This window comes from Rhinolophus hipposideros (genome assembly GCF_964194185.1).
Source record: "Rhinolophus hipposideros genome assembly, chromosome: X".
In the NCBI taxonomy this organism is placed as follows: Eukaryota; Metazoa; Chordata; class Mammalia; order Chiroptera; family Rhinolophidae; genus Rhinolophus; species Rhinolophus hipposideros.
In genome coordinates this window covers 84,509,649-84,534,094 of record NC_138046.1, presented here as the reverse complement: position 1 = coordinate 84,534,094, position 24,446 = coordinate 84,509,649, and the positions used below count along the sequence as shown (strand labels likewise).

General features: G+C 39.7%; 1 protein-coding gene across 13 annotated transcripts in view; it reads right to left on the bottom strand.

Moving 5' to 3' along the window:
* Window positions 1-24,446, bottom strand: part of HUWE1 (HECT, UBA and WWE domain containing E3 ubiquitin protein ligase 1) — a 162,086-nt gene that overhangs the window by 28,576 nt on the left and 109,064 nt on the right. For 12 of the 13 annotated variants that reach the window (XR_013992927.1, XR_013992928.1, XM_081042339.1 and 9 more), the window contains 16 exons: window positions 21,413-21,535; window positions 20,844-20,939; window positions 20,446-20,715; window positions 18,962-19,114; window positions 17,325-17,452; window positions 17,021-17,102; window positions 16,200-16,376; window positions 15,774-15,933; window positions 15,132-15,490; window positions 12,573-12,768; window positions 10,996-11,163; window positions 9,552-9,697; window positions 9,056-9,122; window positions 7,598-7,812; window positions 3,432-3,643; window positions 2,799-2,981 (listed from right to left, as the gene is read on the bottom strand). Coding sequence is in view for 11 of the 13 variants with exons in the window: in XM_081042339.1 (XP_080898465.1) it covers window positions 2,799-2,981; window positions 3,432-3,643; window positions 7,598-7,812; window positions 9,056-9,122; window positions 9,552-9,697; window positions 10,996-11,163; window positions 12,573-12,768; window positions 15,132-15,490; window positions 15,774-15,933; window positions 16,200-16,376; window positions 17,021-17,102; window positions 17,325-17,452; window positions 18,962-19,114; window positions 20,446-20,715; window positions 20,844-20,939; window positions 21,413-21,535 (2,735 nt within the window). In the remaining 2 variants the exon portion in view is untranslated. The remainder of the gene's footprint in view (window positions 1-2,798; window positions 2,982-3,431; window positions 3,644-7,597; window positions 7,813-9,055; window positions 9,123-9,551; window positions 9,698-10,995; window positions 11,164-12,572; window positions 12,769-15,131; window positions 15,491-15,773; window positions 15,934-16,199; window positions 16,377-17,020; window positions 17,103-17,324; window positions 17,453-18,961; window positions 19,115-20,445; window positions 20,716-20,843; window positions 20,940-21,412; window positions 21,536-24,446) is intronic. The other variant, XM_081042346.1, reaches the window with a different exon arrangement.

The following is a 24,446-nucleotide window of genomic DNA, read 5'->3' as shown; positions in this document are numbered from 1 at the left end:
GCCACAGGGATACAAAAAAGCAAGTAGAAGGAGGTCTTCATTATAAAAGAATGCCAGCTAATACACAGGAATGAGAGAATCAGAAAATCAGCACTTGCAACCAGCAACATAAGTAATCCAGACAAGGATAACCAATGAATGTTAAAACTGCTGAGTTAAAACTCTTCAGGGCACAGGATAGTCACATGATCTTCCTGTGAGCTCAAAGCATCACCTAATAGATAACTTATTAAATACAAAGGGGAAAGCTACACTTTAACTATGTGATTAAACTTAGCCATCACCAATAAATGGACAAATTGGCATTATGTGTCTCCTGATGTGATGCACTGAGAAGGACAAATGCCACCTATGTACTACTCTTGCCCAATAAGTTTAGCCTAAATCTAATCATACGGAAGCAATTAGGGCGGCCGGACGGCTCAGTTGGTTAGAGCGCGAGCTCTGAACAACAGGGTTGCTGGTTTGATTCCCACATGGGCCAGTGAGCTGCGTCCTCTGCAACAAGACCGAAGACAATGAGCTGCTGCTGAGCTGCCAGTGGGGCATCCGGATGGCTCACTTGGTTAGAGCGCGAGCTCTCAACAACAAGGTTGCCGGTTCAATTCCCACATGGGATGGTGGGCTGCTCCACAACTAGATGGAAGGACGATGACTTGGAGCTGACGGATCCTGGAAAAACACACTGTTCCCCAATATTCCCCAATAAAAATGATATGCTTGAAAAAATAATAATAATAAAAAATGAAAGCCATTAGACAAATCCAGATTATGGGATATTACTATATAAGACATTTGGCCTTCTGGATTCTTCAAAACAGTCAAGCATCAGAAAAACACACACCAAGAGACCCATAATAATCCAACGCAATGAGTGATGCTTACTGGATCCTGGATCAAAACACTCTCCCCCGGGCTATAAAGATACACTTGGAATAATTGGGGGAAACTGAATAAGAAATATATTTAGTATATTTATATTTAATATAAATATATATCTAGATAAATACAAATTTATCTCAAAGATAAGTTTCTTAGCTGTAATGATGATATTCTAGCCATGTAAGGAAATGCTGGTTCTTAGGAGATACATACTGATGTATTCAGAGGTTAAACACCACATTGCAAAAAATTTCAAGCCATTCACCTCCCAAACGGGGGAGAGCAGGGGGAACTAAAGCAAGTAGGACAGAATGCTAGGTAACCACTGGTCAGTCTAGATGAGATATGTGGTACATGGGGCTTGTTACCCTACGGTGAGTGTGACATTTTTAAGCAATTTTTAAAAAAAATCCATGAGGTTGTATCAAAAAGACAAAGAAGTCAGCTTGAAGAGGCCCCATGGACCAAAGTTATAATGAAAAAAGGATGATGACTGGAGTGATCCAAATAATGCAATCAACGAAAATTCATGAGTCCATAATGCTACTTAGAAAATAGGAATCCAGAGAAAACTCACATTTGAGGTGGTGATTTAACCTATTTTTGATTTTACTCTGAAAACCGGTGACTTAAGGGGAAAAAACTGAGTTGTTTTTCTGCCTTTTCAGTAGGAACTGTTATTTCAGGATAACTGGATTTTCCCTTTTGAACTGGGGCTATATCACAGAAAAATGCCAGCTAATGATGTAGAAGGAATGATAGAAATTAGAAAGATGTCAAGGATAACCCCCAAAGAAATCAACGGATGCACGCCAAGGATCATCAACTGGTATTAAGACCATTAATTAGGTGTATAAGGTTGACAGGGAACTAGACATTTGCACAGTGCCAAAGTAATAACACAGATTACTTTGAAGAGAGGGGAAAATATAACAGTACAATGATGATTATCACTCTACTCTAGTGGTCAATTTTATGATTAATAATGGTAATTCAAAGAGATTTGTCTCCTCATGATACAAAATGAGATGTACAACAATCTATGATATATCCCAGCCAGTACTGTTTAAATTGCTCCATTAAGTCCCTAGCTCTAACGAGAAGTTTCTGGAAAATAGGTAGTAAAGGAACAAGTTAAACTATGCTGCAAGACACCGAATGGACCACATCTCGAAGGTGAAACACATGGCAGGACAGCAGGCCTGGTCACTTCAACAAGTTAGTATCACGAACAACAGCAATTACATGAAAATTGAAAAAAATGAAGGATCTGTGTTAGAACAGAGATGCAGAGGACCTAACCATATGTAATGCAAGGTCCATTTGTCTAGTTTGGACAAAAATTTTTGAATATAGATCCGGGTATTAGATAGAATGAAACTTTACACAGAAAGGTAGAGACTAACTGAAAAACAAAAACAAACCTAAACACAACAACAAAAAAGTCCCAACCACACCCCAGGTTCCACAATAGCATATATAGTTTAGTAAAAATTAATTATTTATGTATGTGAAGAAAACCTCTGAAAGATACACCGTAAGATAACAATGGTATCTGGGTGGTCAGAATATGGTACCTACTTTATTTTTGCTCATCTGTATTCTTATGATACATAACATTATAATAAAAGGTTATTTTTAATTACATGTAAAGAAGCTTTCAAGAAAAAATTAGTGATATAGTCCAACTCTTGAGTTTGCCGCAAATGAGAAAACTAAGGCCTAAAGAAGAGAAAGTACTTTGCTTAAAAGTCACAATACTACCCAAAAGCCACTTACACCCAAACTTTCCTATCAAACCGGCTGCTCACTGTTCATCTTGCAAAAAACCATGCAATATTAGGCAAATGGAGAAGTAAGCAGAATGATTACAGAGAGGGCGAAAGCCCAAGGCTAGCGCTGAGCAATGCTCCCACCTGGACAGGTCCAGGCTGTGAGGCACCCTGGCCAGGTCATTGACCAGTCCCTTCTTCAGGAAGAGGCGAATGATGTTGTTCATGCCATTGTGCTGGGTCTTGGCCGTGGCACTGCTGTAGAAGCTGGAGGTGGAGGGGCAGGACTCCATGATGGTACTGATGATACACATCACTGCCTGGAGCCTGGTGGAGAAATTTGACATCTCTATCACGTGAACACAGCCCAGTCTTAGGCTAAGTCTTCACTAACTTGCCTCAGATAACCCTCCTGTGCCCTTTGTGTTCCCTCCTCAAAGTTAACAACTACATAGGCGAGAACTCACTCCGTGGGTGGCAGCATTCTTCATTTTCTTTAAACATAATTTAAAAAATAAGACGGAATAACCTGCTCAACCTCTTGCTTAAAGACCCTAGATATAACGAAAACATCCCTTTGTTTTCTCTAAGTCTGTTTACTTACCTCCTCCAAATATAACCAGTCTTCTGTGGGTATCTTAATTATTTGAGAGGACCATAGAATGTACTGTGCTGGTATAACTAGAACTCTTGTTCAAATGCAAGGAATCCCATGGGCCAAGAATGGAGTAAGGGGTTGCTACTGGTTATTAGCACTAGGTCAGGCATGGATTTTACCTGGCATGTTTCTCTGTACTCTCAGCCATAGCCAGTGCCCGTCCCAGGGCTGCTTTTACTTCATTCACAAGGGCCACCTGGGCATCTGTGCCACTACCTGCAGCAGCCAGGCTTGCGAGGAACAGGCGGGCCAGGGCAGGCGTATCCTTGTCTTCTGCATTCTGGGTATGTGGGAGGAGGTGGTCCAGAACAAAAGCAAGCACACTGCAGTCCTGCAAAGTCATTAATCACGACCATTTACTTCCAAGCACAATTAGGCCATATTGTTTGCACAGCAACAAGGTACACATACACACAGAGCTGATCCTGGAAGTCACCCAGTCAGTGATTATCAGGTCCATGTCATAGATGAGAAAAACCAAGGCTTAAAGGTTCAGCTAAGTGAGTAGCAAATCCAGGTTTTAGATATGTTTCCAAATCCCATTCATTTCCTACTACACAGTTTATACATTTTCATTTAGATGTTACTTGGCGTTTCTTAAAAATATGTTTGTGTGATATTTAAATAGAACTGTTTACAGCAAACCTGTAAGAGTTAAGGCAGTACAATACTCTCCCCATCTTACAGATGGTTAATATGAGGCCCAAAGAAATGTGGCTTGCACAGAGAACTTAGTTAGTGTTAAGTATTCAAATCTTGATTCCTAATTGAGTACTATAATCCCTTCAGTATTCAAGTAAGTTGGAGTACTTATTGACATCTACAATGTGCCCAGAACCCTGGGCTAGAAACTGGCAGGGGTTAAATGAGAAAGAGCACAGTCATAGATATGGATATGCAAAAATATTTAATGCAGGGTTACTTAAAATAGAAAAACAAAAAACCCAAAACCCCAACAACAGGGAAGGAAATTAAGCCAGACCTTTTCTCTAACAATGATTTGTGCCCCAATAATTCCTTATCTTAGAAAGAAACCTTAGTTCTGTTGTCATTCAAAGAGATTTTGGATCAAAAACGCACCAATGATTTTGGAACTAGATAGAGATGATGGCTGCACAACTGAATGTACTAAATGCCACTAAACTGTACACTTTCAAATGCTTAATTTCACATGAATTTTACCTTAATAAAAAAAAAATGCAGTTAAGAATACTAGACGGGGCAGCTGGGTGGCTCGGGTGGTTGGAGCGCTGTGCTCCTAACAGAGGTCGCTGGTTCGATTCCCACATGGGCCAGTGAGCTGCGTCCTCTACAGCTAAGACTGTGAACAACGGCTCGACGTGGAGCTGGGCTGGCGGGAGCAGCAGTCAGCTGGCTTGAACTGCCGTGAGCGACCAACTGCCTCAGACCGGTAGAGACCAAGGCTCATAATATCAACATGGGCCAGGGAGCTGCGTCCTTCACGAGACTGAGAACAATGGCGTGAATCGGAGTTGGGAGTGGGGGAGGGAGAAGGGAAGAAATACTAGAGTCTGGGAAATTACATAAGGTAACCTTGATAAGACAACTACTGTTTCTCCGAAAATAAGACCTTGCCGAACAATCAGCTCTAACGCGTCTTTTGGAGCAAAAATTAATATAAGACCCGGTATTATATTATGTTATATTAATTATGTTATGTTATATTAGACCGGGTCTTATGTTAATTTTTGCTCCAAAAGACGCATTAGAGCTGATTGTCTGGCTCTTATTTTCGGGGAAACACGGTATTAGAATTAAAAATTTCCCAGTAGTGAATAAAATTAAAAGTTACAAGTTTTCTGAATAAAAGTGTAAATAATGTTATGTGACTTTAGTAAAAACTGGAAAAAAGTTTTGTAATTTGGGAAAGCAGTGTGACTAAGCAGAAAGGATCTGGATTTGGAATCAGAGACCTGGGTTCCAATTCCAGTCCTGCTACTCTGAAGTGTGGCTTTGGGCAAGTTATTGACCTCTCTGAACTGTCTTCTCTACTCAGGGGAACAACACCAATAACCTTTTAGTGCTGAGGTGAGGATTATAAAAGATACCATGTTCCCCCCCCAAAATAAGACCTAGCTGGACAAATCAGCTCTAATGTGTCTTTTGGAGCAAAAATTTATATTAAGACCCAGTCTTTAATATAATATAATATAATATAATATAATATAATATAATATAATATACAGGGTCTTATATTAATTTTTGCTCCAAAAGATGCATTAGAGCTAATTGTCCAGCTAGGGTTTATTTTTGGGGAAAGAGGGTATTTGTAACCACCTATGAGAACCCAGACCCAGTGGGTCACGTGACACATAATCAAGCAGATACTTAATAAATTTGCAATTCTTAGTCCCCAAGTAATACTATTACAAACTGTAACTACAACTGGCATAAATGACTAAAAGCTTTGAAATAAATGCCTAACGTATATGTAATACATATACTCCACAAAGGACTTATATCCAGAATATATGAACAACTCAATAGAAGACAAGAATAAAAGACTTGGACACTGCACAACAGAATATCCAAATGGCCAATAAAGACAGGGGAATTTTAACCATAACGCAATACCACCACAAACCTGCTAGAATGGTTAAAATGAAAAATAGGAAAAATACTGAGGGACGGCAAGGAGGTGAACAACCGGAAGTCCCATGTCCTACACTGGTGATAATATAAATTGACACAACCACTCTGGAAAACTTTTGGTACCATTTGCTAAAGCTGAACACACCAGCAAGTCTACTCCTAGGCATATACCACCCAACAGAAATGCTAAGACACACATATGTTCACCGAGGCATGTACAAGAATGCAGCAGTGGCTTTTAAAACCTCCAAATGGAAAACTACCCAATTGCCTATTAGCATCAGAATGGATAAAGATTGTTACAGTCACACAACGAAATTCTATACAACAATGAAAACAAACTACAACTACACACAAAAATGAATCTCACAAACACGTTAAGCAAAAGAAGCCAGACACAAAGGAATACATACTGTAAGATTCCATTTATATAAAGCACAGAACCAATCTACAACAGAACTCAAGGTAATGGTGACCTTATGGAAGCTTAAGATGGAAGGGGAGATGCACAAAGGCACGAGGGGGGTAGCTTTTGTGGAGTTTGTAATGATTTATTTAATTTGGGTTGTGGTTATCCAAGACCAACGGACGAATCACTTAAGATTGTGTATTCTTATATGCTTTAAAAACTTGAATTAAAGTACAAATAGCTTAAAAAATAGCAGCTGCTTTCATGGATTCTTTGCAGGCAACATTAGTGCTTGTACTCCACTATCAGGCTCTTTAGTACTTAGTAACCATAAAATTACTGTGACCCCCAAACAAGGTCCCCTTTATGAAAAAAAACCTCCTTGGGCTTCCCTTTTACATATACGGGGACACGACAGTTTCTTTTTTAAAAGTGCCTCCTCACTTGAAAAATCTAACCTGAAGACAACTCTATTAGGTTGGTGCAAAAGCAGTTGCGGTTTAACAGGTTAAAAAATAATTGCAAAAACCGCAATTACTTTTGCACCAACCCAATATATCAGGACACATAAAATACGACTTCATTCTTTCCCATAGCTCTACTGATAGACATTTAGGCTTTTCTTATATTCTTTATTACCAGTACTGATACCACATCTGGTATTTTTTCACAGGTGTGAGTACATCTGGAAGATAAATACTGACATTCTTACGTATTTGGTTTATTCTACTGTTCCCTAGACACCTTTACTTAGGTGACCCACGGAGACCTCTCAAATTCCAATTTCTTTTCAAATCGCTTCCTCTTCTCATGTAAAAGGAATAATAAAAAAACCCCTAAAACATCTGAGTCCTTGCTTTCTTTCGCCTTCATCCTCCAAATCCAATTCTTGTCCACTTCTACCTTTAAAACATCTCTTCAACTAACCCATTCCACTTCTCCTCCCACAACTTCACCAAGATCCTGTGTTACCTAGATTACTAGATCAAACTCCTAACTGGTCTCTGATTCCAGTCTTGCCTTTTGCAGTCTCAACACTGCATACCAAGCAATGTTCTACAGGTCGCATCAACTCACTCCCTGCAACGAGCCTGATGGCTCCACATCATGGGAAGGAGGCCCAGCTCTTTAACGTGTCTTAAGAGGCCTCCGCCTCTCCCATCACTGGGCTAGCATGCATTGGTTCCTAGCAAAGCATCCAACACAGAGCAGGTATCCAAATGACGACAGTATAAAAACTTAAGCAGAAGTTGAAAACATTACCTCTTTGATCAGCTCAGACTGGCCCACAGTGTAGCTGTAGTTGGCAATCAGAGTAGCAATACCAACATAGGACCTAACCAACTCTGCCAGAAGACGAAGAATAGTGGAGGTGGGCATTAGAGGTTTGCTGCCCTTGCCTTTCTGCTTGCCTTCCTCAGAGGCCCGGTCCCCTTCTTTATCTTTCTTCCCATCCCGAGACTCCTCTGGAGTTGAAGCTGTTGAGAAAGAGCCACTTGTTCAATTCCACTGGAGTTGAAACACTGGTTCAATTGCACACTGGGGTACTGACAAAAATCAAGCCTTAGGTAGAAAGAATACCACTTCTCCATTGGCCATTGGAGAATACCACTTTAAGGCCATTGGTACAAACTTAATGCCCTCTTCATACTGCAGTGGAAAGACAGACAGGTAGGATGACCCAGGTCTCAGACATGGTCTGTGGATACAGTACCTCAGAGAGGCTGTGCCCAACTGTTCATCCTCTGCTACTTCCCTCCTCTTGTATATCATTTTATGCCCCCCAAAACTGTACTAATAGTTCTCCAAACATGCCTTGTGTACTCTTTCCCCCCTTCCTTCCCACATGTCTGCCTGGCACACATTTACTTATCTGGCTCAGCTAAAATGCTGACCTCCTCTATAAGTGCTTTCCTGTCTCATGCAGGCATACTGAGATACTAGCACATCACGTACCCACGACATCTTATCTCAGCACGCCTCCAGTCTAGCACTTACCTTGTATTATAACGGCTGCAGGCTTCCCTCACTAGCCAAAATTCTTTAACTGCAAGGAATGAATCTGATTCATTTTGGTGTCTACTACAGTCTGCCACGTAGTGGGCACCGATACTTCCCTTGAATGATATTGACGTTACCCACACTACACACTACTTATGGGCAGGAAGTCCACCAAAATGAGTTAACCAATATCTTACTAAGAGCCTTTTTGATTTAGCTCCAGGAACTAGTATGATATTAAGTACAATGTCTCCTAACTTAGATCTCAAAGATCTTTCGTATCCAAGAAGAAGCTCCTGAACGGTCTCATTAGAACTGCTTCCACATGACATTTCTCTAATTTTTGGTGAGGAGCCAATGGGGTCTGCTGACACCGCTAGAAGGCAAGAGTCCGCCATGCAAAGCTTACAGCTAGAATAGGGTCAGTGGCACCAAAGCTCTATAAGCCAGTGTGGAAACCATGGAAAGAAATATGTATGGCGGTTTAAAGAGTAGAACTAAAGGATATCATCATGACAACCATTACGGGGTTAGTTAAGTCACAATTCCATTAACTTTAGCGTACAGAAACACTTTATTTACAAAACACTGAGCTCAGCCCTGAGACAAGTACACCTGACCATTATGTTTGTATTCCCCTACCCCCTATCCAGGACACCCAGTTTCTTCAAGTTGCCCTCAAGAAATCATAACAAAAGAGGGAGGAAAGCAAACCATTACCTTCTCCTTGGGATGTCCCAGGTGTGGATGTCTCAGCAGATGCACCATCTGCAGCAAAGACCTGACTCTATGGAAGAAGAAAACTCCTGAGCCATTATTAATTTTAAAGACCGCTGTCCCCAAATGGCAGGACGACTTCCCAGAGCACTGGTTGTGAATGCTACAGGTTCTCTTTGGCTGATCTTTTAACCAGCCCCCGACCTCCCCTCATACTATAATCTGTAGGAAGCCATCATTATAAACAGTGACGGCGAGATTGGGGGGAAGGGACAGGGGAAGAGGAGAATGAAAACTGAGTTAAGGAAACATTTTCAACCTAAGGAGAGAAAAGAAAATCCCAGGGACACCTCAATTTTTATCTTCATTTTTTGGTAACGTATAATTTACAAATATATCAAAATTACCATGTTTGAAATTTCCATGGCATAACCCTAAATACTGAGAACACACAAGTATTGAAAGGGAGGAGGAAGATAGGAGGTTGTAATTGACCTACATTAATGGAAAAACCGGACTGTGCATCGAAGTCACTGCTCTGACGAGTAAGTGACCGGTACTGCTGGTACACATCATCACCCATGTCTTGCAGGAGCTGGCCAACCTCTTGGGTCATCACCCCAGGTTTAGGATCAGATTTGTCTGCTAGAAAAGCAGAACAAAACTCTTGTAAATGTGCAATGTTAATGCCTATTTGGTAGTCTAGACAATTTCACTCCAAGTTGCTACGACTATTTACATAGTGACACCGCTAGGCTTTTTAAGAATGAGGAGCAATGTAGTACCCTTAAGTCCTCACTTAACATTGTAGATAGGTTTTGCGACTTTAAGTGAAAACGACGTATAATAAAACCAATTTTACCACAGGCTAATTGATACAGACAAGAATAAAGTTCCTAAGGCATCACTCTCATCAACCTTGTAACGAAACGATGATATTTGAGGACCTGCAATAGTAACCAAGAGGGGGCATGGTTGAAAGCCTCATTTTATTACTAACTAGTTTTGTGACCAGAGGCAATTTTAAGTAACTTAAGTAGTCTCCTCACTTTCCTTGGCTGTCACTAAGCTTAAATGAACATACTTGGTATTATGCCTAATGCAGTGAGAGGGTCAATAAATGGATGCTATAGCTATATAGCAAAATCATTTGGGGGGGGCAAGATATAGTGGGGTAAAGGTTCTGTGGTTGTAGAAGCTAGGAGCTCTATATGGATCAGAGTGCTGTATGGATGAAATGCATCAAAGTAAAGACTCATACTCTTGACTTATCAAAAAGCAGTATTCATCCATTTCGGGAAATCCGGTGGGACCTACATGCCCCGAACAAAATCCAGAAGGATCTTACTGGAATGGAACCTTGGGATTCAATCAATTCATTCATGACTTTCCCAGCACTTACAAGTAGCACCTTAACTAAGAATAAAGATGGACTGGGATGGTGGTTTCAAAGGTCAGGAAGCCTAGCCACACCTTCTAATATTCTTTCTAGCTCTTTGGGCAATAACGATGTTTTGTTTCTGAGAGTGAAAACATTAGAGACTTCGTGGTATTTTATTTTAAACCTGCTAACAAGATGCTATTATCTCCTTCTTAATCATTATTCATTTTCTCCTCTGTATGGGGTGTATTCTCAAATGACAGAACTCCGGCAACCTCCTCATTCTTATCATTCAACACTTCCTTCAGAAAACACTTATCCTAAGAAACTTCCCGACAGGCCCCACCCCCACCAAGTCAGGTGTTATGTTTAGGACTCACCACTAACTTGGCATCTGTCACACTATATATGACTATTAGCTTCTTTAAAGAAGGATGCTATGTATCTTACTCATCTGATTCCCAGAGTGTGGGCACAATGAGTGCTCACTAAGCCACGAGCTGGTTGAAATGACCCAGGAAAATGCCCAGCCTCCTGGGTGTGAGGTGAGCTAGTTACATACCTTCCTCTGGAGCATGGTATGCAGCCAGGGCATTCAGCATATCGTAGATCACTTCCTTGATAGTATCAGGAATGACAGGCAGAGGCGAGGGCTTCAAAGGGGTTGTCTTTACCAGCTGTACAGCATTAGGACCTTTAATTCTAAGATTCTCAAATTCATCATCTGAAGCTAAGCCAAAGCGAGACAGAAGAATCAGTCAATAGTGAACTGGTACCTACATTTGGTTACTGATAAGGACTTAGAAGGGGGCTTATATAATATACAAGCTTGGGACAGGAAGCCATTTCCAAATAACGTTCAAGTAGCCTACCAGAAAATCTGGCTTTTACCTTCCCTAAACCCCACAGGATTTAATACAGCTGCTGTACCAAATGGTAAAGTGTACAAGCGTTAGAGCTGAATAGACTTGGTTTTAAGATCCTGTTCTATTACAGGATGATGGCCAAATTACTTTCAACAAACCTCAATTTTCTCATTCTTGAAATGTGAGGATTAAATGAGACCATACATGCCCAGCACAGGGTCAGGTACAAAGCTGAGGCTCTCAAAATAATTAGCCCATCCTCCCATCTTTGTGTATATGTATATGTGTATGTATATATAAAACAACCCTACAGAAACACCGAAAGGTTAGCAAATAAACACCCATATACATCTCATCTAGAATCACCATTTGTCTGCCTCTAAATATGTCTACCTGCACCTCCTAAGATCAAGGATATTTTTCTATATAACCACAATATCATTACAACATCCAAGAAATTTAAAACGGATTCAACTATATTATCTAATACATAGTCAGTACTGTGTTTCCCCGAAAATAAGACCTAGCCGGACAATCAGCTCTAATGCGTCTTTTAGAGCAAAAATTAATATAACACCTGGTCTTATTTCACTATAAGACCGGGTCTTAATATAATATACCGGGTCTCATAATTAATTTTTGCTCCAAAAGATGCATTAGAGCTGATTGTCCAGCTATGTCTTATTTTCAAGGAAACACGATATTCAAATTTCTCCCAATCTCCTTTACCTGGATCCAGAATCCCATCAATGTTGTCGGTGGTTATTTCTCTCTAGTCTCCTTTTATCTAGGAGATCCTTGCATTTTTCTCTTTCATGACATTTATATTTTTGAAGCGTCTGGGCCAGTTTTCTTGGCTTCACAATGTCTCACAATTTATTATCTGTTTCCTCATAATTAAATTTAGGCCAACCATTTTTGGCAATAATATACCAATGATACTGTACACTCCATACTGTATCACAAGTCTTACATCCATTTGTTCCTCAATTATCACTCTATCTGTTGCCCTGTTGCCACACTAAGATGAGTTCTTTGAAGGCAAGGACTAGACTGAATGAGTCTTTGGTATCTCATGCAGGGATTACCACCGGGCAAGGACCAGAGAACCTGTTGAAGTACCTCTGAATTGACCCACATGATCAAACAGCCAGTGCCCCAATGCTTGCCTTAGGAGGTTTCCCAAGTTACAGATCTCTCCACAGAAAATCCCTGGAGTTATATGAGGCCACAGACTTCAATGCCTCCAAAGCCAGGAGAAGGGGAAACTCACCAGTTCCTGAGCCTCGGGGGGCTGGAAGGGCAATGCGGATACAGCAGTTGGCCACTTCTGTGAAAATATCTGGATTGCGGCATGCGGCTGGCCCAAGGACACGAAGGATGTAGTTGATCTCCCGAGAGCCGAGGCTGCCAGATACAACACCAGATGTAGTGCTACCAGCTCCACTTGTAGCTGCTGAGCGAACAACCTAGTAAAGAAAGGGAGAAACACTGCTGATTAAAGACCACTTTCAAAAAATACAATCTCATTCAAGGAAGTTTCCAAGGATTAAAATACTAACCAAGCTCTGTCTCAAGACAGTAGATGACAGCTTTAGATTTTGGGGAGAAAAAATTTTTGGTCTTTTAAGTCTTGGCCTTTCCCGATTCAAAAATGTGGCTTATAAAAGAGTTACAGCATTCAGCATATCCCCAAACTATCAATTATTAGACCAGATAGCATATGATCTTCAGAGAAATTGGGAAATGTATCTAGATCACACTGATCATTCATCCAGATTATGGCTCCCACATTTAAGTGCCAGCTCCAAGCCTTCCCAAATGCTTTCCTAATTTTAAACCAGAATGGCTCAAACTCTAAAAATACATAATACTGATATCCACTTAGTATATAAGAACAAAATTAAACATTTTCATAGCCAATCATCAGTTTCAGATAATGATAGCCACAGGAGATATCAAACTATTTACGGATTGTTTGCTTTGATACCACAGGGCTTAGACATCATCATGGTTTTGCTCTTCTCATAAAATGACTCATCAATCATGGAAAATACAGAAAAGCATAAAGAAAACAACTCCATTGTATCTTCCATTATCTATTCCTTCGTGAACTATGTTCACAAAGATAAACATCTTTTGGAATCTTAATGCTTCTCTTAACCACATCAGTCATGCTCTCTTTAGTTTAGCATATTAATCCCTGTATCTTGCCTGTCAGGCTGCAATTAAACAACTCATTTTTTAAAGACAAAAAAGTGTAACTTCGCTATAAAAAATGTGCCATAATTTATTTATTCAGATCTCTGCCGGATATCAGACCGTTTCTTGATATTACAAGCAATTCTACAGTGAACATTCTTGTATATGTACGTTGGCATACTTTATAGTTATAAGTTCCTAGCCATAGAATTTCTAGGTCAAAGGATATCTTAAACTGACAGTACCAAATTGCCCTCCAATGTGGCTGCACCAATTTCCACTCCTACCAAAAGTAAGAGTATGCCTGGTTCTCCACAACCGTACCTGCAATGGATATTATCAAGCATTTACATTTTGCCAACTTGGTACGTTAAAATTGCCACTGAACTTCTTTTGCTCCCCAACACCCCAAATATAATGTCCTTTAAGCTCAGAAAGTTTTCTCTCATCCAACAAGAATCTGTATTTTTCCTAGCATTTTTTAAGTTTTATAAACTTTAAGTATTTTAACTATTCTGTTTTAAAGTTAGAATGCTGTCTACACGTAGTCGTTTCTGCCTTGTTGGGCTGTCTCCTGACCTTGGATCAATGTAGTGCACATGCCGCCTTTGACAGCTCTCCTTTTGATTTTGCTCAAGTCAGGTGAAATCAAATAGGCTGGGTGAAAAAGAACTATCTGAAGAACGTGAGATGTACACTCTTACACATATAGAAGTATGAAATGGTACCACCTTTAAATAATCTTAAATGTTACAAAGCTATGCACAAAAATGTACATTGGAACATTATTTATAAATGTGGGACACAATGTCCTAAGAGAGAAAAATAAAGTGAAGTCTACTAACATTCACATGATGACTGCTGACAACAGGAGGAAAGAGAATTTTGTGAAAATACCTAGGAGGAAAAAGCCTCACTAGCAAGACGTTTGCCCCTCACCCCTCCGTTGGTGCTATAAATGTTTTCATTTTTCTCTAATTATTAGGTTGGTACAAAAGTAATTGGGGTTTTTGCAATGATTTTTAACCTTTTAAACTGCAATTACTTTTGCACCAACCTAATACTTCTGTTACATCTTCCACTGCTTTGTATGTTCCTGAAATAAACATATAAGCCTCAGTTTTGTGATCTGTGCAATGGGTATTTATAAAAAGCTTATCACAGTGTCTGGCCTATCATAAACATTCCAAAAACTTTCCTACTTTTATAACTCCAAAACACAATGTTTGGAAAATAGGCTCTTGGGTGAACACACGAGAAAGTAATCCTACAAGGGAATGATTTTTGAGACATGAATTTGATAGAAGGTATCCCAGTTCCTTACTAACAGTTTTTGGTTCAAGAAACCTATATTGCCAGAGAGGACTTACTAGTTAAGAGCTATTACTATAGTAAATTTAAGGGTAGAAAATGTATTTTCTCGCTCTTTTTTTATTGTCATTCACTGGGATAATCTACCATATCTAAGCAGCACATGAGCATTCAGCTGGGAAATTTTGCTGGGCAGGACATATGGCCTATATATCTAGCAATAGACCCTAAGAAGAACCAGAAGTCTACCTGAACTGAGATCAAGAAGAAAAAAAAATTATGCAAAGCTAAACCAGCACCTGACACCGAAAAGACTCACCTTTTCCATAGTATGACGGAGGGTACAGGGATCCTCAATGATGTGTCTTAAGAGAAGGGTCACCAGGGGAGTAAACCCATTGAAGCCTGAGCTCTGGGTCAAATTCAAGATCATGCGGGTACTCTTCAGCTCTGCAAACATCATGGCATATTTGTGGTCTCGGGTGAGCCTCAGGCAGAGGCGGAGGGTGGCATGCAAAGTGTCTGGGTCCACAGGGACTCCTAGCATGCTCACGCACGCCCTGATTAAAACAGTCACCATATCCTCTGTCAGGCCCTGGATCAGGATCTCCCCAATTTTTGTTTCTTCCAGGCTTGTCTCCTTTTCAGTATTTGTACTCTCCAGGGCCAAGGGGGTATCTACAAATGGGAAGAAAGTAAGAGTTCAGACAGTTTAGCTTGATATTTCCTCCCACACCTCTCTTTCCTAAGTAACCAGTCAAGCTTGGATCCCATAAAGAGAAACATACCAAACACCAATTCTAAGACCAGATGAAAAGTCATATAAAAAAGACTATGCATCTTTAAATCACCAAGTAATCTGATTGATAAAAAAAAAAAAATCACTCGATGAAACTGGCCAGAACTTAAACCATAAAGGCACACTAGCTTCCTTGAATGACACAAAACTAAAAGTCCATACCATTGGCTTTATTTTCTTTACGCTTGATATCCATTTCTTTGCTTTCTTCCAGTGTCTTCTCTAGTTCCTGCCCATTGCTGTTTTTAGAGTTTTTATTCATCCGCGGTACCCTCAGGAGAGTCAGCATCACAGGGCGCCGGTTCCCCGTTTCTTCATTCACCTAGGAATTCAAGCCACCAGAAATATCTCTACCAAAAAAGGAACTATGGGTGCGGGAGGGTGTTGGAACTCTCAGACAAAATGCTGCAACAGAAATGAACTCTGGCAGTTTATCCCATCCCTATTATTTACAGAGAGAAAGCCTGAAGGTTCCCAGAAGGAAAGTGGGATATACGAGGCCCTATAACGAACTACAAACCTTCCATAAGCGGAAATAGACACCATCCCGTAACCACTCCCTAATCCTTGACTGAACACTTCATGTACCTGAACCATTGTAGTGAACTGGACAGTGTATCTTCTTCGGCCTGCGGTGAAACGAACACTTGTCTCTCCAGATTTCCAGGCAGAATCAATAGTGCTGTTGTTGCTCGCACTGTAACTACACCAACGTCCAGAGCGGTCATCAAACCAGCGCCAGTTGTTGTTGTTGGACTGTAAGTACTAAACATAAGAGCACAAAGTTTCTTTGTATTTTCTACAACTGTTGGTTCTTAGAAGAAACATTCACTTCATCAGTGTTCAGCAGTGTTCACTGCTAAAGCTAACCCAGGTAAAAGAAATATACTGAACATTTGATATACTTTGAGAACCAAGAGAGGTTTTGTACATATTAAGCCTCATATTCCTGAGCCTCTTCACACCTTGTCCTGCGATCCTCTGTTTTCCTTTTGTTTCCAACTGTTTTCTACAAAAGGGTAACATTATTTTAGATATAATGAAACAAAACTTGTTTCTGAGAAGGCACTAAATAATGTGACGTGTAATCTTCGTATAAGGAGCTCTTGCTTTTGGAGCAATTGCTGTACACTCAATCCATTATATAGCAGAAGAGCCACTCCTTCTCTGTATACTCCTTTAACATTTACTTCCGGAGTAAGTTCTTAGGCCCTTTAGCAAGAAGCTCCATAAAAAATAATTCCAACACCCCATTCAGAAGAGAAATGTAGCTATTAGTATCACTTGGGAGATTTATGCCTTCATCAGAGAGCTTTACATTCTTTACTATTCCCCTGTATTCTCTTCTTGTCTACTCTTGCCTCAAGAAGTTAAGCAGTTCTGCCGACCATATACACTGTATTACGCACCTTAGTCATTTGGGCTCTCCTTTTTGAGGAGATGGCTGTCTTTTCATAGAAATCAATTAGAAGCAACACTGGGGTGATCCACCTACAAAAGTAGAAATGATTTACTTTGGGCAAGCCAGAAATCTACACACAACAATGGGAAAACTTAACTTCATCAGGTACCTCACAATTTTCAAACCACAAAAAGGTACCCAAGATTTGCCCCATACATGCTCCAGTAAAGTGCCCGATTCAGGCCCTAAGCTTGAGGGCCCAAGTCCCAGGGAAATAGAAGTAAAACCAGGAGACATACAGGGTTACTCACTTTGGGGTCTGGACCTCTTTTTGTTCCTTGGCAGCTTGTAAACAGGGCTGAACCACTTCCAAGAGTTTGATTAGGACATTAAGGATGCCACTAGATTCAACCACCCAAGCACAAGGTAGCTTCAACTCCTGATTAATGAATCAAAGGGGAAAAAAATAAAACATATCAACTTCTACTCAGTATCAAGGATTAGCATGGTATAGGAGATCACCAGGGTGAACACTAACAGAATGGATGAGTTCAAATGCCACCTCTGCATGGACCAGTTCGGTGATCTGAGATGAGTTAAATTCCACAGGCCTTCATTTTTCTCATGGATCAAAGGCGATAATTTCTACCCCCAGGGTAATTGTGGTAATTGAGGCTATATATTCAAAGTGCCCAGTACAGTGCCTGGCACATCAATATGAGCTTAATATGGAAACTGTTAGCAGTATCATTAACATAGTTAAGGATTGTCATCTAGGCTACATAGTGTTACTTACATTGAAGTTGAAAAGCTTCTGACTTACAGAGAATCTTTATAATCTTTCAATGAAGATGGAATAATTAAACACAGTAACCCACTTAATGGTTCCCTGTAGAGGGACTACACTAAAGTTACTTATAATAGGAAATCATTGGAGGTAATTTAAATGTTTAACAACAGGCAATTACTTAAACTAGGGGATGTCCAAAGGATGGAATAATACATACATGACATGGAAAAATATTCATAATGTAATACAGACAAAAAAGAATACAAAACTTTCTAAGTAGTCTGAACCCAATTGTCTAAGTACATAGAAAAAGGACTACAAGAAAATACAAGACTGTTACACGTGATTTTTTAAGATGAGGGGACTCATGAGTAATTTTCTCTTTATATTATATTACGGGGGACCCCAGCATTCTGTACTCTGCAACCTATTCACAAGTGCTATAATAAGAATTACTACTTCCACCACAGGGAAAGTCCCAAGACTATAGACACACAGTCTGACACATACATTGAACTCATCTCCCAAGTTGCTGTGAAGGGTTTTACTCCATTAAGTTCAGGTTCTACTATTAAACATGATGACAAATGAAGAGTCTTTTATTCAAGGTCAATTGCCTCCTAATTCCTATGTTGGGTGGAACAAGACCATGTCCTTGCCAAAGCACTTTTTTCCCCTCAAATCTGCCAAGTGACCAGGTACAAAAGAAGAGTGAGATTCTATCTGATGCCTGCTACCCAATTTTCACCACCTACCCAAGGGTTTGGCTGCCAGTTAAAAGGTATTCTCAGAGAGGCTATATGTATTCCACAACAGAACTATGACGGTCATTCTAAATGCCTTCTTTTAATGACCACCCCCAAAATCCTCTAAGGCTCAATTCAATTAATTAATACTTGTTCCAAGAAGCCCGTTTCATTATCCAGCTGTGGTGCATATGCCCTCCCTGAACTCAGACAAAATTGTTTATACCATTCATGTGGCACAGAACGTTGTATTTGGTACTTAATTATGTGTATTACAGCCTATTAGAAACTGTGGGCTCATGAAATGCAGGGATCATGCCTGACAGTTCTCTACCTTATTCAATGTCTCACATGATAGGTGTTCAATAATTCTCAAGAATCAATCAGAGAGACCACAAGATCTAAATCTTACCTCAAAAAGCAGTGTTAAAAGCAAGATTCTAGTAGCCAAATTGGATGCCTGGGGCAGAGTGGCCATCTGACTGATCCACTCTGACACAGTTTTTGTGTCACTCGTTGTCAAGGGAAGAGCGGCTTTGATCAATACATCAGCAGCTTCCCACACCTAGGAAAGAAGAGTGGCCAAGTCAGAACTGTAGATCGAGTATGATAAGGTTTGTCAAAACATTCTCAACCTTGTAAAATACCTGCTCCACCCTCAACACACTTGCCAAACGAGGGTGAGTAAATAATATTTACTTTTGGGATTAAAAGATGTAGGCTACTACAGGAGCATCTCTAAAAGACGATTCCCTTAGGCTAGATTACAAGAACTCTTAATTCTAAATTAAAAGAAATAAATATTAAAAAAAAATTCTGGTGCACATAGTCAATCCCACAAAGATTCTACCAACTTACACTTCCATCAGCAATCTTTCACTACATTCTACCCCAGAATTATCATTAGAAACAAAAAATCGGAATGAAAGACAATAGTTTAGTGGTTACCAGAGGGTAAGGGGGGTGGGGGGTGGGAGATGAGGGTAAGGGGGATCAAATATATGTTGATGGGAGGAGAACTGACTCTGAGTGGTGAACACACAATGGGATTTATAGATGATGAAATACAGAATTGTACACCTGAAATCTCTGTAACTTTACTAACAATTGTCACCCCAATAAATTTTAAAAAAGTATAAAAAAAGAAATCTTGAACTTGCTTTAGTTCGCATGTTAAATTTCTTGTAATGAAGTTTACATAATTGTCTTTTTTACTAAGGTTTTAGTTTTCCTAAAATCATTTCTACAAGCTCTTAATGTAGATTAAAGATAACTAAACCTTGGTCGTATCTTGTGGAAAGAAAGGTTTATCGTTTCTTTTTTCACTTCTGTGATGCATCCATACACTAAAGTTATGATTACACACATCACTTTTCTTACTCTGCTTCTTGACTTTAAAAATAAAACAAGATTCAATGATTTAAATACATAAAGAGTAAAAAAAAATAGTAAAGGAAATACAATCAAAGTATAACTGCCTTGTGTGGGGATTCAGGGTAATTTATTTCTCATCCTACTTCAACTATTCATCAGGATGGAGACTCATTTGTCAGTCATTGTTGCACAGGAGGGGAGGAAAAACATTTATTCACTGTTAATCCAGGGGGCCAAACTTGGCTCAAGAGTAAGACACATTTTGGATATTTAAGGTGTCTCTAAGAAGAAATGCCTGGAAAAAGAGGGCTTTGTTGTTTCTCTTTCAAAGACATATTTGTGAAGCAGTTAATCTACTTTTTGTAGGAATACTCAAGAAAGCGCCAGATCTAAAGAATTCAAACAGAGAATACATCCATATTGGGTGAAATTAAAAATAGATTTTCTTTTTTTGAAATCAAGTTTTGATAGATGGCAGGAAAACCCCTTTACATACTCCTCTTTGGCCCCCGGAGAGCGTACCTGATTGACCACTTGCTTCAGAATCATGTCTCGATAGTCCGCTCCATTCCGCTTTATTGCTGTCATGATCAGATCACACACCCGGTACACCGTGTCTGGCAACTCATCCAGAAGGTGGAAGCAACCCGGCAGCATGGTATCTGTGAACGTGTGGAGTTCATCTTGCTCCAATGGATCAGCATCCTGGAACTTCTCTAGACATTTAGCCTCTTCCTCCTCCTGCTTTTCCCGAGCTTTCCGTTCCTCCTCCTCCTTCCGGCAAGCAACTTCCTGGAGTCAGGGAAGGAAAAGTGATAGTATACGGGAGACTTGAGGGAAGAAAAGATGAAGAATACTCTAAAAACGTATTTGCCCTACCACGAGTACCCTCTACCTTCTCCTCCAAGCAGGTGATTTACCTCAGGTGACTCTGCCCTTTGATCCATCGGGATATCCTGTCCCAGAGACATGGCAATTGCTCTCATCATCTGGTCCTCTTCAGACATACTCAGATCCTACAGAGCAACAAGAGAAAATCCAGCAACTATACACACCCCAACTCATAAGGGATCAGACATCCTGTGCACAAGCTTTTGAGAAGAAAAGGGGCTCTGAACACTGTTCTCTAGAGTTAAACTAAGTATGCTTACCTGTCACTAAAAGAATAGAAAGGGGAAATCACAATGAAATTAAGTATAGGAAGGGGACTTCAATGTGACCACCTATTCTATTCTGCATCTCAGAAAAGAGAGGCTCTTACATTGCTTTCTGAAGAGTTCAGTAATTTGCATGGCTGGGAGACAGGAAGCTTCTGCTCATTACATTCTAGAACTAGGAGAGTTATGAAAAGAAAATACTGGCATGGAGAAGTCTGAAAATGAGTGGTAGTTTATAGAAGAGAAGATGAGCAACTGAAGTGGGAGAGGAGAAAAGCACATCAGTAACCAAACCAGTGTCCTGGAAGATTCCAGTTCCCGAGCAAACTCACCCGGACAACTCCTCCCATGATCGGGGGCGGGTGGGTTAGAAGGTATTCCGTGGCCTGCTCCATGGTGCTGGTGTTCAGTAGAGCCTCCATGGCATGTTCCCTTGTGAAGCCCATGTCCATGAGCTACAAAAAGAACGCAGGATCTCAGAACCACAGTAAAAAAAAGAAATCCAAATGCATTTTAAAAAGAAAGGACCACTGTTATTCAACACAGTATTGGAAGTCCTTGCCAGAGCAATCAGGCAAGAGAAAGAAATAAAAGGCATCCGAACTGGGAATGAAGAAGTTAAATTGTTACTTTTTGTAGACGACATGATTCTTTATATAGAAAACCCTAAAGACTCCACAAGAAAGCTGTTAGAAATAATAAACGAATGCAGTGAAGTTGCTGGCTACAAAATCAATGCACAAAAATCTACTGCATTCCTATATATTAACAATGAAATTTCAGAAAACGAAACGCAACAATTCCTTTTTTAATTGCAAAGAAAAGAATAAAACATCTAGGAATAAACTTAATAAAGGATGTAAAGGACCTATGTACACTGAAAACTGTAAGACATTTCTAAAAGAAACTAAAGACACAAAGAAATAGAAAAACATTCTGTGTTCAGGGATTGAGAATCAACATAGTTCAAACGGCCATATTACCCAAAGCAATATACAGATTTAATGCAATCCCATCAAAAATCCCAATGGCATTTAAAAAAAAAAAACAGAACAAAAAAAAAGCCATCAGATTTGTATGGAATCATAAAAGACCCCGAATGGCCAAAGCAATCCTAAGAAAAAAGAACAATACTGGCGGTATCACACTCCCTGACTTTAGCTTGTACTACAAAGCAACAGTAATCAAAACAGTATGGCACTGGCAGAAAGCACACACAGACCAATGGAACAGAACTGAAAACCCAGAAATAAACCTACACGTATATGGGCAAATAATTTTCAATGAAGGAGCCAAAAACATACAATGGAGAAAAGAAAGCCACTTCAATAAATGGTGCTGGGAAAACTGGAAAGCCATGTGCAAAAGAATGAAACTAGACTGCTATCTGTCACCATGTACCAAAATTAATTCAAAATGGATCACAGACCTAAACATAAGACCTGAAACAATAAACTGCATAGAAGAAAGCGTAGGTACTAAACTTATGGACCTTGGGTTCAGAGGATTTTATGAGTTTGACCTGAAAGGCAAAGGAAGTAAAAGCTAAAATAAATGAAAAGACTATATCAAACTAAAAAGCTTCTGCACAGAAAAAAAATCCACTGACAATACAAAGAGGCAACCAACTGAATGGGAGAAGATATTTGCAAACAATACCTCTGATAACGGGCTAATACTATATAAGGAACACATACAACTCAATAACAAAAAGACAAACAGTCCAATTAAAAAATCGGCAGAGGAGACACAATAAACTGCATAGAAGAAAACATAGGTACTAAACTTATGGACCTTGGGTTCAAAGAGCAGTTTATGAATTTGACTCCAAAGGCAACGGAAGTAAAAGCTAAAATAAACGAATGGGACTATATGAAACTTAAAAGCTTCTGCACAGCAAAAGAAACCATCGACAAAATACAGAGGCAACGACTGAACGGGTGAAGATTTTTGCAAACAGGGCCTCCGATAAGGTCCTAATATCCAAAATATACAAGGAACTCATGAAGCTCAACAACAAAAAACCAAACAACCCAATTGAAAAATGGGCTGAGAACCTGAAGAGACATTTCTCCAAAGAGGACATACAAATGGCAAATAGACATATGAAGAAATGCTCAACATCACTATTCATCAGACAAATGCAAATGAAAACCACAATGAGATATCACCTCACCCCAGTCAGAATGGCTTTCATCAACAAGACAAATAGTAACAAGTGTTGGAGAGGCTGTGGAGAAAAAGGAACCCTCATACACTGTTGGTGGGAATGCAGACTGGTGCAGCCGCTATGGAAGGCAGTGTGGAGGTTCCTCAAAAAATTACGAATAGAGTTACCATATAACCCAGCAATCCCTCTCCTGGGTATCTACCCCCAAAATCTGAAAACATTCATCCATAAAGACACGTGTGCTCCAATGTTCATTGCAGCTTTGTTTACGGTGGCCAAGACATGGAAACAACCAAAAAGTCTTTCGATAGATGAATGGATAAAGAAGTTGTGGTATATATACACAATGGAATACTATTCGGTGGTAAGAAAAGAAGATACAGGAACATTTGTGACAACATGGATGGATCTTGAGAGTATAATGCTAAGCGAAATAAGTCAGACAGAAAAAGCAGAGAACCGTATGATTTCACTCATATGTGGTATATGAACCAAAAACAACAAAAGAACAAGACAAACAAATGAGAAACAAAAACTCTTAGACACAGACAATAGTTTAGTGGTTACCAGAGGGTAAGGGGGGTGGGGGTGGGTGATGAGGGTAAGGGGGATCAAATATATGGTGATGGAAGGAGAACTGACTCTGGGCGGTGAACACACAATGGGATTTATAGATGATGTAGTACAGAATTGTACACCTGAAATCTATGTAACTTTACTAACAACTGTCACCCCAATAAAAAAAAAATGGGCAGAGGACATTAACAGACATTTCTCTCAAGAACACATACAAAATGACCAACAGATATATGAAAAAATGCTCATCTTCACTTGCTATTAGGGAAATGCTAATCAAAACCACAATGAGATACCACCTCAACTCTGTTAGAATGACTATCAACACCACAAATAACAAGTGTTGTAGAGGCTGTGGAGAAAAAGGAACCCTGTTCATACACTGTTGGTAAGAACATAAATTGGTACAGCTGCTATGGAAAACAGTATGGAGCTTCCTCAAAAAATTAAGAATAGAATTAACATGTGACCCAGCAATCAGTCTCCTGGGTATATAAGCAAAAATCTGAAAACGTTTATCCACAAAGATATATGTACTCCGATATTCACTGCAGTATTATTTACAAGTGGCCAAGACATGGAAACAACCAAGGTGTCCTTTGACAGATGACTGAATAAAA